A 13271-nucleotide genomic window follows, 5' to 3' on the forward strand; every position below is an offset into this window, starting at 1 on the left:
TCGATTTGTTTAACAAACAACAAGTTTACAGACATGGTTTAAATTATTCTATCATATTGTGTAATAAACGTTGGTGTTATTTCTTCTTTATTATAGAAATGATTAGGAAGAGAAAGACACTAGACCAATTATATTTTGATATTTACAAACATTTACTACACAACAAAGCTATATATCAATGTATTTCGTTCGGGCTGAAACAAATTTTTGAAAAACGATCTTGCCAAGTTTTAACATTTCAAACATTACTGCAGCCAAATCTGTTTTTCTCAAATAACTTTAAAACTGTAATAAAATATGTGTGCGTTCGTGCAGCGGAATGTTGTTGAATTTAAAGATTTTAATTATGCAGATAATTAGTGTATGACGTCCTATAATTGTGTATGGTAAAAAAAAAATTGTGTATGCAGCCATTGTGGAGAAATTCACCAAAACTGATTCAGCTGGGCGACGTTGTCCTGGCGAAACTTTTTAATCCATAGACTTTAGAAGAAAAGAGATGTGTCCAAAAATTAGTGTGTATTTGGGTGTAATTGTTTATGTATGAATGAAATCAGTGCATGCATAAACTTGGGAGAAATTCAAGTTTCCGCTTCGCGAACGTTTGGCCATTAGCTAGTTTTGAACATCAGGTACAGCTGTTCTGAACAACTTCTTCTCATTAAAGCATGTGCTTTTGAAATGTTTGCTGCATAGCATCTTATGTTGTTTATGGAGTGCGTCCTGGAATTTTGGTGAAGACCAGGCTTCGTTTGGGAAGCAATACTTTGCCCATAATTCACAACTGAAAATTAAAAATATCAAAATTACACACTCATCATCAGCCTTCTAATGTTCCCACTGCTGGGACACAGCCTCCTCTCTAGGAGAGGGCTTGGGCCATAATCCACCCCGCGGGCCCAGTGCGGATTGGTGGATGTCACACGTCTTCGAATTTTTTTTTGGTTCTAGGACATGCTGGTTTCCTCACGATGTTTTCCTTCACCGTTTTGAGAGCAGTAGTGACGAAATAAATTACACAAAGTTATGCGCCAGATCGGGTTTGAACCCGCGACCTACCACTCGTAAGTTGGGGCAGTTACCACTCGGCCACCACTGCTCTCAAATTACACACTATTTTAATCATTTTCCGAGTTAAGATATTATTATATCATGTCAGTGGGTAGTCTTCGCTTTGATTGAAAGAGATGTTATATTAGATACGGGAATGGTGTAAGCAAGAAAACTTTTTATAGTAAGTACCTAATGATTTTTGGCAAGGAAAGTTGGGACTTAAGTATATAGGTATATATGTTACGTGAGTTTGTGGTAGTTAGAAGCGGAATTAACAATAAATGTGGTATTCTATGTCGTCTAAGACGAATAGCATGGAGTGTACATACCGCAGAGCATTTTTAGTGCCAGGCTTTGGAAACCGATGCAAAGTGATGCTGGGATCTTTAGAAGGTGAAGATCCACACAAGCAGCAGATTCTTGTGTTTTCTTTTTGTGAACTCATCGCGAATTAAACACAAAACAAAATCAAACAAGTCACTGTCTCAACACCGAGTCTATATCTCACAAATACACACTTAATTTCACCAAAACACAGCAACGGAGGAGCAAGCTCGACTCAACGTTATCAATGTATGTAGAATTAAATGGAAGTAGTTTATTTATTACAAATAAACATTAGTACAAGATAAAATGGTGCGCAACCGGCCGCAGACATTTTTCTTGTGACGTCAACAATGTCAAAACCAATATGGCGTCCGGACATTAGTGTTGCCACACATAATCCCCCATATATATTTTCTAATAAGTAATATTAAATTTTATATCTAATATTTCTCAACTAAGTATATTTTTTGGCATTAGAATAATAGCTAAAAGTATCTTCAAGGGTAATTTACTTTAAAAATCAATTTATACGCTCATTATTAGGGAGAATACGAAATTGTATTTTTGGTGGCAACATTATATATTTATCTCTTTTACTCTGATGTCGTTGACTCTCTCTTGTTTTCAAGCCCACCTTAATGCAATTCGTAGAACAAACTTGACAGACCCTGGCCGGGTGGGATCTCGTCGTTATCAAGCGGCGCGCTATCAGAGGCGGGGGCGAGGGGCGAGGGCGGCGCGCGCAGGCTCCTGCCGCGGAATACCATATATGGCCACGAAAACTCACGTATTGTGCCGTACTGTGCGATTGGTGGAGAAGTCGCCGCGGCGGGGTAGGGGCGCCCCGATAACCAGCCTCATTTATATACTCTGCCTGCCGCGCTCGCCGACATTCCACGAAGTGAGCTCGAGCAGTGGTGTTGTGCAGCATTTACCGAGGCTGTGCAATAGCAACTTAATTTATTTATTTATTAGGACTATTTAATTAAAAGTAAGTTGATACAGATGTGCCTTAATTTTGTGATGTTTAGTGATATTATAGTGGCGTGAGAAAAAGTGCAATCCCATTAGTGTGTGCGGGTCAGTGACACGTCGCTAGGGTTGGGCCGCGTGACGCCGGCCGGGAGTCTGGGATAGCCGGTTGCGGTAGGGCGTGGTCGGGACTCGGGGCTCTAACTTACACTTGGCAATATCTGAACTTGAGCGACCATCAATCCAATTAGAAAGTAACTCATCTTGTGAACGACTTTCTCGGTCGGTAAGAGCGGAGCCCCGACTTTGTGAAATGTGGTGATGCCGCGTCATGTGCCACGTTTTTTCCACCATGCCTACCGCCAGCCTTTTATATCTAGCCTTATTTGGTTTCAATTTGCGACATCGACGCCCACTTAGCATTGTCCCATGATGGTTGCGTGTGGGTCTTCTACCCACAGACTACATAAATGGTTGCGATCGGATCGAATCCTCAGCCTGCCTTACTTTACTCGGTACTTAGTTCTAATTCCTCAGTCAGTACTTAGTGAAACTTATTTTTAATTTTGTTAATTTCAGACTAATTCAAAATGTGCGACGAGGAAGTTGCTGCGCTGGTAGTAGACAATGGATCCGGTATGTGCAAGGCCGGGTTCGCGGGCGACGATGCGCCCCGTGCCGTGTTCCCATCCATCGTGGGCAGGCCGCGCCACCAGGGCGTCATGGTCGGCATGGGACAGAAGGACTCGTACGTAGGTGACGAGGCCCAGAGCAAGAGAGGTATCCTCACGCTCAAGTACCCCATCGAGCACGGCATCGTCACCAACTGGGACGATATGGAGAAGATCTGGCACCACACCTTCTACAACGAGCTGCGTGTGGCGCCCGAGGAGCACCCCGTGCTGCTGACGGAGGCCCCCCTCAACCCCAAGGCCAACAGGTAGGTCCTCGTTCCCTCTGTGCACTGTGTACACAGTCCTGTAGCCGCGACCGCAGCCCCAGTCTGACCGTGCCCTTTGTTTCGCAGAGAGAAGATGACACAGATCATGTTCGAGACGTTCAACACGCCCGCCATGTACGTCGCCATCCAGGCTGTGCTGTCCCTGTACGCGTCCGGTCGTACCACCGGTATCGTGCTGGACTCCGGCGACGGTGTCTCGCACACCGTGCCCATCTACGAGGGTTACGCGCTGCCGCACGCCATCCTGCGTCTGGACTTGGCCGGCCGCGACCTCACAGACTACCTGATGAAGATCCTCACCGAGCGCGGCTACTCGTTCACCACCACGGCCGAGCGTGAGATCGTGCGCGACATCAAGGAGAAGCTCTGCTACGTCGCCCTCGACTTCGAGCAGGAGATGGCCACCGCCGCCTCCAGCAGCTCCCTGGAGAAGTCCTACGAACTTCCCGACGGACAGGTCATCACCATCGGTAACGAACGATTCCGTTGCCCTGAGGCTCTCTTCCAGCCCTCATTCTTGGGTATGGAAGCTTGTGGCATCCACGAGACCACTTACAACTCGATCATGAAGTGCGATGTCGACATCCGTAAGGACTTGTACGCCAACACAGTGCTGTCCGGAGGTACCACCATGTACCCTGGTATCGCCGACCGTATGCAGAAGGAGATCACAGCCCTGGCCCCGTCCACAATGAAGATCAAGATCATCGCGCCCCAGAGGAAGTACTCCGTATGGATCGGTGGATCGATCCTCGCCTCCCTCTCGACCTTCCAGCAGATGTGGATCTCGAAACAGGAGTACGACGAGTCTGGCCCCTCTATTGTGCACAGGAAGTGCTTCTAAGCGAGCCGCGACACGCTGCCGACAGCAGCCCGCGGCCCGGCCGGTCCCGCGGCCGGCTGCTCAATTCAGGCTTGTAATCTCCGTTAATTTAATTGTACGTAAGATATTATTGTAATTAAATCGTAATAGTGACGGCAGGACGGAGCGCGGCGCCGCGGGCGCGCTACGACCGCCGGCCTCGGTACTGCACTCGCCAAAGGATCTTTTGTAATCTCATGAATGATGATTGTATGTGCTGAAACGGATAAGACTACTTTCTTACTAGGTCATTTATAAATTATAAAAAATGATGAAAATACAAAAAAAAATCTGAAAAATTTTCCTGTCTTTTCTTTCATTCACCTTACACATACATTTCCATTGTAAATACGATACAAAACGTATAATGGTATCAAAGCGCAACGACCGACATTGACCCATGTACGAAAATAGAACGAACTTGATCAGAAATAGCTGGCCGCAATACTGCAGCCATGTTTATTTATCTTACTCGCTGTAGGGATGCTACCTCACAGAAATAGACACTCGACATACATACACACAACCATAAAATGCAGTGGAATGCTAAGATCTCTTCTCGACCATAGGCTTCCACTACCATTTGATAGGTACGACATACCTACCATTTTTGCACAGAACTGAAAGATAAGTCGCGTTTTCGTAGTGAGTAATGATTAGGAGTTTAGTTTCGTCTGGATTATGTAGTCGTGTAGTACCTAGTAAAAGTAGAATTGAAGAGCCTTCAAGACTTATTTTTATTGCAAGCTTATTAAAAACTGCACGTTTATAGGTCGATTTGGGAAAAAGGTTTTGATGGTGATAAGTTAGCAGACAAGTTCCTTCTCTGCGTGAGAGGCATGTGACCAGAAGTGAGACGATCAAAAGGCTGCTTCCTTATTCATCACTGTGCCACTAGCTTTTTTATGTGATTGCAGATTTTCGCGGTGTTACAGTCATGGTATACGCAATTTGAACGAATTAGTATGTACGTAATTAGATACCGTTGCAGGGGGTGTGTACTTAATTGACGTTAGTTTATGAATCTGGATTCGATTTTGCACTGCGTTGTAGAATTTAGGCGTAGCGTAGCGCAGGTATGTAGTATCCACATGCCCCCAACGGAGGCCAATTTATGATTAGCAACAGAGCCATTTTACACTTGTGTTTAAGTACCACCTAACTAAAGCTAACTCTTAGATAATCTGTCAGCTCTTTCTAGGTGCATTGATTAAAAGAATGTTAGTAGGTACAATAAGAATTTGCACACTAATGACGCTAGCTATCACGCAACGGTTGAATTACTTTGTTTTCGTTGGAATTGATTTGTAATTCTTAACTGGAACCGATAAGTTGTATTCATAGCATTGATAGACGGCAGTAAGATAGCCGAGTATAGGTCAAGTAAGATCAAGAACAGTTTGAGTCATACTTTTAAATACAATTGTCGATAAAACGGCTCCATATAGGATAGTAGGCAATGTTAGTCATGGCCCTCGGTCGGACGGTGTAAGAAACTGAAAAGCTCTGCGAGCCGTTTTACGTGAGTCTTAATAAAAATATTTCAAGAACTCTCACAAGAGTAAGATAATACCCGAGTAGGTTCAACGGGCATTTTCGGTTCAGCTATTCCACTGCAAAAATTCAGCTCAGCCATAGATTACTCGGACGTCAGTGCCCTTAAAATATTTGTATAATGGCCAGGCAATTTTTGTCAACATTGCAGCAACATATTGCCCAAAATGTAGACATTTTAGACGGGCAAATATCGATGTAAAATTTCAGAGGAAGGGGAGGTGCATAAAACTTCAGTATTATCATACGACTTTTATTTCGAACATCACAAATATTCCACATAATTAGCAGTAAGTATCGGTTAGTTAAAAACATTTAAAAATAACGAGATAAAACTGTGTCAAAATTCATAAAATATCATCGGTCTAGCGTTAGGTGCAAAGGTGCAGTCGCCAAGTTTATTGTCATTAATTACATTAAACTTTGTACAGATATCTTTATTTATTTCGAATCAGCGTTGTACTCAATTAGTTAATTACTAAGGAGACTTAACATAAGCGTTTTCTTTAAAAATAAAAGCTTGCAAGAAGGTATTGATGTATAGAAAAATATAACTCCGATTTAATTGACATGATTGTTCATTAAAAATATTTTTGGTACAACATTGCTTGCCGAATATGTCAAGACCGCGTAACGTTTTACGACAAAGATTATTGTTAGTGGTAACTTTAAACTACATAAACCTAATTCAACATTAAAAACAGTGGCGTCTGTGGGGTACTTAAGTCTTACTTTTCGAAGCATTAATTCGAAATGATTACGAGCTAGCAGGAGAGAGATACAGAGGTGAATTTGTTGCCCTATTATTACTAATTTAAAGTAAAATATATAAATAAAGAATAATAACATATAGCTCAATAGAAGTTCATTTAAAGAGTCTGATTGGACTATTGTACTAGAAACTTTAGGAGGCCATGAAGTAGATAATAAGACTACACAAGTTTAAAAATAACGGCATTTTTTTACCGTTTATAAACTAACAATGCCTTCTGCCGTGGTCACACCTGTGGCCGCGGGCGCTCGAATTGTGCATTACACAACACTTAATAATAGGGCCATACAAATCATTAACAAGCTGTGCTACTTAAGTATTTACATACTAAACCTAACTTCTAATAAGATTCTCAAACATGATGCTGGGTGTTATATTCTTACTGGTTATATTAGATTTTGAGACAAACCGTAAACACTTAAAATTTATATTGGCATAAAATTTATTAAAATCTAACGGGACTAGCTCCTTCACTAAACCTATTACTCGATAAAATTACTTCGATTTAGAAACGAGGTGTGAATTAATAACTGATTAAATAAGTATTTAATACTAGTAGCTACCAAGTTTTTGTGTTCCCCTTTACATAATAATGGACATTAAAATCTTTTTACTATGCAGTAACAAATCTTTAACAGTAAGCAACAATATTCAGGTTATGCTCTGTCTTTTGTAAGAGTTAATCTAATGTTAAAAAATATTAGATTTCAATAGTTAAATATTTGAAACATCGCACTGCGTTTCTAAACCAACAGTTTCAATTATAAACTAGTAATTAAAATAAAACCTTAATTTTACAAAAAAAAAATCCTTAAAATACATTAAAAATCTACATATAAATACAGTTAAAAAGTATTCAGAACAACTAAGCGTATAACGGGCTTGTGCGGTATCAGAGATTTCATTGACGTTACTTCACTGGTCAAGCTAAGCGCTCAGAAACTTAGAACATCTTTAAAAGTCACCAACAGTTTTTGTACTATCAATATTAAGAATTTTAAATATAAGGCCACTTTACACTACACTGAATATGCCTAGGAATGATTACTATCCTCATTATTGAACACAATTTGTTTGGACGTTACCACTGGTCTCACAAGTCACACAGTTCAATTCCGTGACATCTCAATTCCTTTAGAAAATGTTTTATTGTGTGCTACGTTTCGCTGTCCTTTATACTGTCTTCCGTGGCCCTGCGGATGTCAGACAGTGGGTTGCCGTGTACCCTGAATCTGTAGACGCACGTGTAAGTTGGGTTGCCGTGGTTGCTCTCGACCCTCAGCTCTATTATATCGTAGGCGACTGGGTACTTAACTCCCCCGATGTCTGTAGTTTTGGGGTATTGCACGGGGAAGTACTGAATGGCAGTGCCGTTATTGTTGTATTGGTAGTCCCCGAACAGATGGGGCTCTGGGTCCATTTCGCCGTGGAGACCCTGAAAGATACGTCACAAACGGTGATGTGTTTTAGTGTTAGCAAGTAAAATTGAACTATACAGGTTTCTCTTAGATGAAAATGAGATTGAATTAATGTGAATGAATGATGTATATTCACACTTACCTTGGTGCTTAAAATGCAGTTAAATAAGACACACAAAACAAGCTTAATACACAGGCAGAGTATGAAGGTTTAAATGTGAGAAAACATGAATGTGAAACTTATATTAATGAGAAGCCCAGCACACCATAATAATATTAATTTCACACATTAAACACAAAGTATAAAAAGCATTCAAGTGTTATAGAGAAATGTGTTAAGATATGCAAATGATTAGCAAACTCTTAATAAACGCATGCTCTGTATGTGATGATAAAGAGGAAATGAATATCAACAACAAGTAACAAGATGAATACAAGATGCAACTACATTTTACAAAACCACATGAACAAGACAAGGATAAGGAGTCAAATTATTCCATACATAGAATTTAGTCTCATTTATTTGCGCTCAATAGAACTTTTTACCCTCTTAAATATAGAATGTTAATGAGAAACACTTAAAACTGCGTGAAATAGAATAATTGTTGACTTCAAAATGTACAATAGAGTAATGAGTTCCCAGTGCTATTCTTGAAATTCACCATCCCGTAACAATTACCAAATAAAACCAAAACATTGATAAGAAAACTGCAAGCCATGCTTTTAAAATAAACATTTGAACGTACGTATACGGAGAAGTTCTTAGGAGCGGACTCGATCTTGCCTTCGACAGCGAGCAGCCGCGACATGTGCTCCAAGGAGAATCCCGTCACTTCTATTATAGCGTACGTGCGGACCACTGTAACAAAATACCATTAGTTTTAAAACATAGTTAATAAAAAATCAGGTTCTTGCACTGTTTACCTTGGTGTTGTTGCACTATTTAACTATAACGATAACAGGGTTCAGTTGCAGAATTGCCGATTTGCCCAAAGAGCGCCAATTTCACGGCTTCTTATAATTTTTGTCATCACTTTAGTTAAATGGTGTAACGTATCCATCCTTATGAGCAAATATTAAATTCTTATAGTCACAAATAGTGGGTTCCCCTGTGGGGGAAGCGACCCACCTCTGTTTTTCCCGCACCGTTTTTGTTGGCAGCGGTAACTCATTAACACAATCTCAAATATTGCTGACAAGAAGCTGCAGGATTGTATTACAGAGCCTATGACATGGCTGAGTCATCTTTCTATGTTCAATTGGCCTGTACAACTCACCCAGATACCCCGGGAAGCCCTGGAAGGCCCAGCACTCGGCGGGCATGGCGCCCGGCGTGAGCGCGAACCGCGGCGACGTGTACACCCACCACACCGGCAGGCCCAGGATGCTGTACTGCTTCGTCTTGATCTGGTATAGTTCTGTGCATTTTGTTGATATCACTTGACCACCTGGGGAAATGTAAATAGTGGAGATTTAAGACTCATTTTGTTTATTTCGATTTATAAATGTACTGGTCATAGGTATATCAATGTTATCCCAATTATGTTGGGGTCGGTTTACAGTCGTTATCAGGATGTAAATGAGTATCTGTGTTTTTCATGTATTGTGTTTGTCTCATGTGTTTAGAAGCGACCCGATAGTATGACTGCTAGTCAGATTTACTGGTTTCTGGCCACTCGTCATACAAGTCCTTCTAATGGCCATTATACTTGATGAGATACTGGAAATGTTCTATTCCAAAAACTTCAAGGGTAAATTGCTTATTGATCAAATAAAAATTGTATATAGAGGCAGTATGATTCCTGATGTGTTAAGAGTGGTGTTTCATAAGCATTTTATTCATTGAATTTTAAACTAATAAGTTAAAATAGCACGAAAAATATGTATGTTACCTGCAGACTCCAACGCGTAATCAACAAGTCCAGTTTTATCAGCATCGTACACATCCAACATGCCTGCAACTATTCTTTTCACAGCATCTATATCAATTCCAGTATGAGAGTGATGAATCTCCACATCTCTTACATACTCCCTCACTCTTTCTCTTATTATCTCCATCTGCCTCCGCTCAAACACCGCGAGGTACTCTTGGACCATCTGCCGAATCTTGTCTTCGTCCATATCAGGTTTCCAACTGCTTATCAATCGCTCATGAATCTCCTGACTCATAGCTTGCATCTGATCTTTACTCACGTACTCCTTATCGAAATATTCCTTCAATTTCGCAGCCAAAACGCCAGCATTGTCATTCTCGTTAAAAACTTGGATTAGATTCTGTTGTAGGTATTTTAGGGAGTATTGTTCGATTTGCGCTTCTAGGTTGTCAAATCTTGATAGCTTTTGGTCGAAGTATTTCAAGCGCGTGTCGACGTTTACTGCCCAGCCTTCTAAAGCCGCCATGCGTTTCGACAAGTCGGGATCCTGTAGGATTTGTGGAGGTTTGTATGTGTCTACTATGAGTTCTTCAGGAGGCACCGTCTTTTCCGCGTAGTTGTAATCTGAAAGGAAGATGACTGTTAGTTTGGTAGAACTCCCCTCTGTCCTTCCCACATAATTCTTTAAAAAAATACATATATAAAAGAAGAGACAGGGAAGGACAGAGTATTATAATTAATTAATATTACAGGTTATTCAACTCACCCAAAAAGTGTAGCGTCCGAGTACGTCCACTTTCTTATAGGTGATTGTGCCTCTATCCTTCCCCGACTTTATAATATTTATGGTACAACAGGGAAGAATTATATGGGAATAAATAACAAGTCTTATTGCTTATAAACGATATAATTAAATCAAAATGAACCAATTAGTAGAACACAATTTTTGTAGAATTATTAAAAAATGCAATTGAATACGAATTTGCTTACGTACTAAATAAAAATAATTAAAAATCACATCAAATATAAAGCAAGCAGGTTGTTTGTGACAAATAAATAGTTGTGCTTTTTGCAATACGGAGTATTGTCTATGGTGGGGTCATAAATCACAGGTATCAATCAAGTATTGCATCAAATCCCTGATTTAAAATATATTCTTAAATCATAACACTGTTTAAGCAAGAATGGTATTGTCTATGAATAACAGGATAATAGCACATGTAGCGATAAACATAAGATATAACTTAACAAAATTTTGAAATTGTAAATTAATTTACTGGCCTAATAGAAAGCGTGACTACATATTTAAATTATTAAATTAACAACCAAACCGAGATATTTAGCACACAACTTTGATACGGCTCTTTTGAGCTACATTTTTATTTCAACAATTTTCAAAAAATATTCTTAATTTTTAGTATACTTAACATTTTCACTCAATTTTAATATAAATAATCAGAAATTATGACTAGGGGTTAGTCTTTTTAATACCAATTTGGAATAAGGTTAAAGTAATTTGTACCGAAACAGTAAAATAATTGAAATTAACTTATTAACTAAATAAAACTCCAATTTATGGCCACGTCATGATAATTTAGGTACATCGATGTTTGTTAACTGTGTGTACACAGTATTTCTTACATTACTAATATAAACTGCTGTAGGGATACCATAAACTCATAATAAGCAGGACGATAGTTGACATTGTGAAAATAACATTTCTCGAACACTTAATATATTGCGCTCTGACATACAACGGGTTAATGAAGAAATTCAATTCGCCTAGCTTATTTATAAGCATACAGTATCCTGATATCACAAAATTTCCATTGAAAAACCAAACAAGTGTGTTTGTTATTCACAATTTATTCACCATTTTGTTCCATAATGAAAATGAACCAACAAAACGTATACATACACTCATTCATTGGTTTTCAATAGAACATAATATTATGATTCAGCAGAAGGAGAAGTAATAAATAGAAAAATATATTTTTTATAATTACTAAAATAGATAATTTATACTGCGGAATGAAAATAAGTATCATATTAAACATTATGGGCCTTACTACAAAAACTTTAAACCCTGTTTTACGCTTGTCTAATAAAATTTTGGCAGCAAAATGAACCATATGTCAACGTCATAATTTGACATTTTTTTAGACAAGGCATAAACTGACGTTTAAAAGTTTTTGTGGTAAGACGGTAAGGGCCTTACTACAAAAACTTTAAACCCTGTTTTACACTTGTCTAATAAAATTTTGGCTGCAAAATGAACCATATGTCAACGTCGTAATTTGACATTTTTTTAGACAAGTCTTAAACTGACGTTAAAAAGTTTTTGTGGTAAGACGGATATATCCGTCTTACCACAAAAACTTTTTTATCTATGTTTTTTTTACATTTTTTTTAGACAAGTGTAAAACAGTTGTTAAAGTTTTTGTAGTAAGGCCATATATATTATATCATTAATAAAAGAATAGAAATAGCTAATATACAATCATAATAGAATAATTAAACTTTCTCAATCATTACATTACAAACATTGCAATAAATAAATTATATAATTTTAAAAGCATGTGCACACATATAATTTTAAAACATAAAATTGTGTGATGAACAGAAAATAAAAATAAATTACCACTCAGGTACTGATTAACAAAATAAATAATTAGAAAAGAGATCAACATTATTATCAAAGTAATAAATAATAATGTAGGTCTATAAAAGGTACAAAATTATACTCATTATTAATATGTTTGCACATCCTTTAAGACTTAAATTTAAAAGCACACAACTTACAATCTATTTATGAATCTTAAGCTAGACCAATTGTAAACGTTTAAAGGTGCGTTTTGAAGGCAAGCTGCGGCCGCCCCGATCCAAAACGGTTTTATGTAATTAAATACAAACTACTAGTGCAGCTGCGGCCAATTTAAGGCAGTCGCGGCATGTGCGGTCGGCAGCTAGCATTGAAAACGTACCTTAAGGCTGACATTGTAAGACGTATACATTTACTTCAGGTCTAACACAATAATCGCACGTTAAAGTTAAAACCATTTCAAAAATAAGGATACAAAAAATTGAGCACCCTAATACAACGGGGAAGTACTTATATACGAAATTAAGTACATAGTTCACTACTGGATGTATTTAATTACTATATGGTGTTATGAGAACGGATAGAGTGAGGAAAGTGGCACCGGTAACCGAAAAGCTATGTGGAAACCGGCTGTCATGGTATGGGCATGCGATGCGGAGGAATTAGGATCATGTTATAATCAAAATTATAAACTTACGGAAATTATGAATATGGTTATAACATGGCTGATGATATTAAGAGTATGGACTTGCATACTACATAATCATTTTGTTCAAGGAATTACTAAGACTCGTCACGTAAAATCTATTCGTACATAGACTGTAGACTGGGCTATTTGTCATAATAATTTTATTCGTATTTTAGGTTCTCATTATC

At 38.6% G+C, this 13271-nt stretch overlaps 2 protein-coding genes and 1 long non-coding RNA gene across 3 annotated transcripts in view; 1 reads left to right on the forward strand and 2 right to left on the reverse strand.

Moving 5' to 3' along the window:
* Positions 1 to 619: 619 nt before the first annotated feature.
* On the reverse strand, positions 620 to 2046 carry LOC135118505 (uncharacterized). Its single transcript, XR_010277623.1, has 2 exons — positions 1383 to 2046; positions 620 to 784 (listed from the first exon to the last, which is right to left on the reverse strand). It is a non-coding gene; the product is annotated as an uncharacterized LOC135118505 (long non-coding RNA).
* A 165-nt stretch (positions 2047 to 2211) lies between these two features.
* LOC110378449 (actin-5C) lies at positions 2212 to 4476 on the forward strand. Its single transcript, XM_049843977.2, has 3 exons — positions 2212 to 2371; positions 2932 to 3292; positions 3380 to 4476. Exons 2-3 carry the CDS (start codon positions 2943 to 2945, stop codon positions 4155 to 4157), a joined length of 1128 nt encoding a protein of 375 aa, XP_049699934.2. The 5' UTR covers positions 2212 to 2371; positions 2932 to 2942; the 3' UTR covers positions 4158 to 4476.
* Positions 4477 to 5968: 1492 nt separating this feature from the next.
* Positions 5969 to 13271, reverse strand: part of LOC110377798 (klaroid protein) — a 28505-nt gene continuing 21202 nt past the window's right edge. Inside the window, exons 9-12 of the mRNA XM_064040755.1 lie at positions 9812 to 10417; positions 9197 to 9367; positions 8666 to 8778; positions 5969 to 7936 (exon numbers count right to left, since the gene is read on the reverse strand). Coding sequence (XP_063896825.1) covers positions 7658 to 7936; positions 8666 to 8778; positions 9197 to 9367; positions 9812 to 10417 — 1169 coding nt within the window. The 3' untranslated portion in view covers positions 5969 to 7657. The remainder of the gene's footprint in view (positions 7937 to 8665; positions 8779 to 9196; positions 9368 to 9811; positions 10418 to 13271) is intronic.

This window comes from Helicoverpa armigera, chromosome 2, assembly GCF_030705265.1.
Source record: "Helicoverpa armigera isolate CAAS_96S chromosome 2, ASM3070526v1, whole genome shotgun sequence".
In the NCBI taxonomy this organism is placed as follows: domain Eukaryota; kingdom Metazoa; phylum Arthropoda; class Insecta; order Lepidoptera; family Noctuidae; genus Helicoverpa; species Helicoverpa armigera.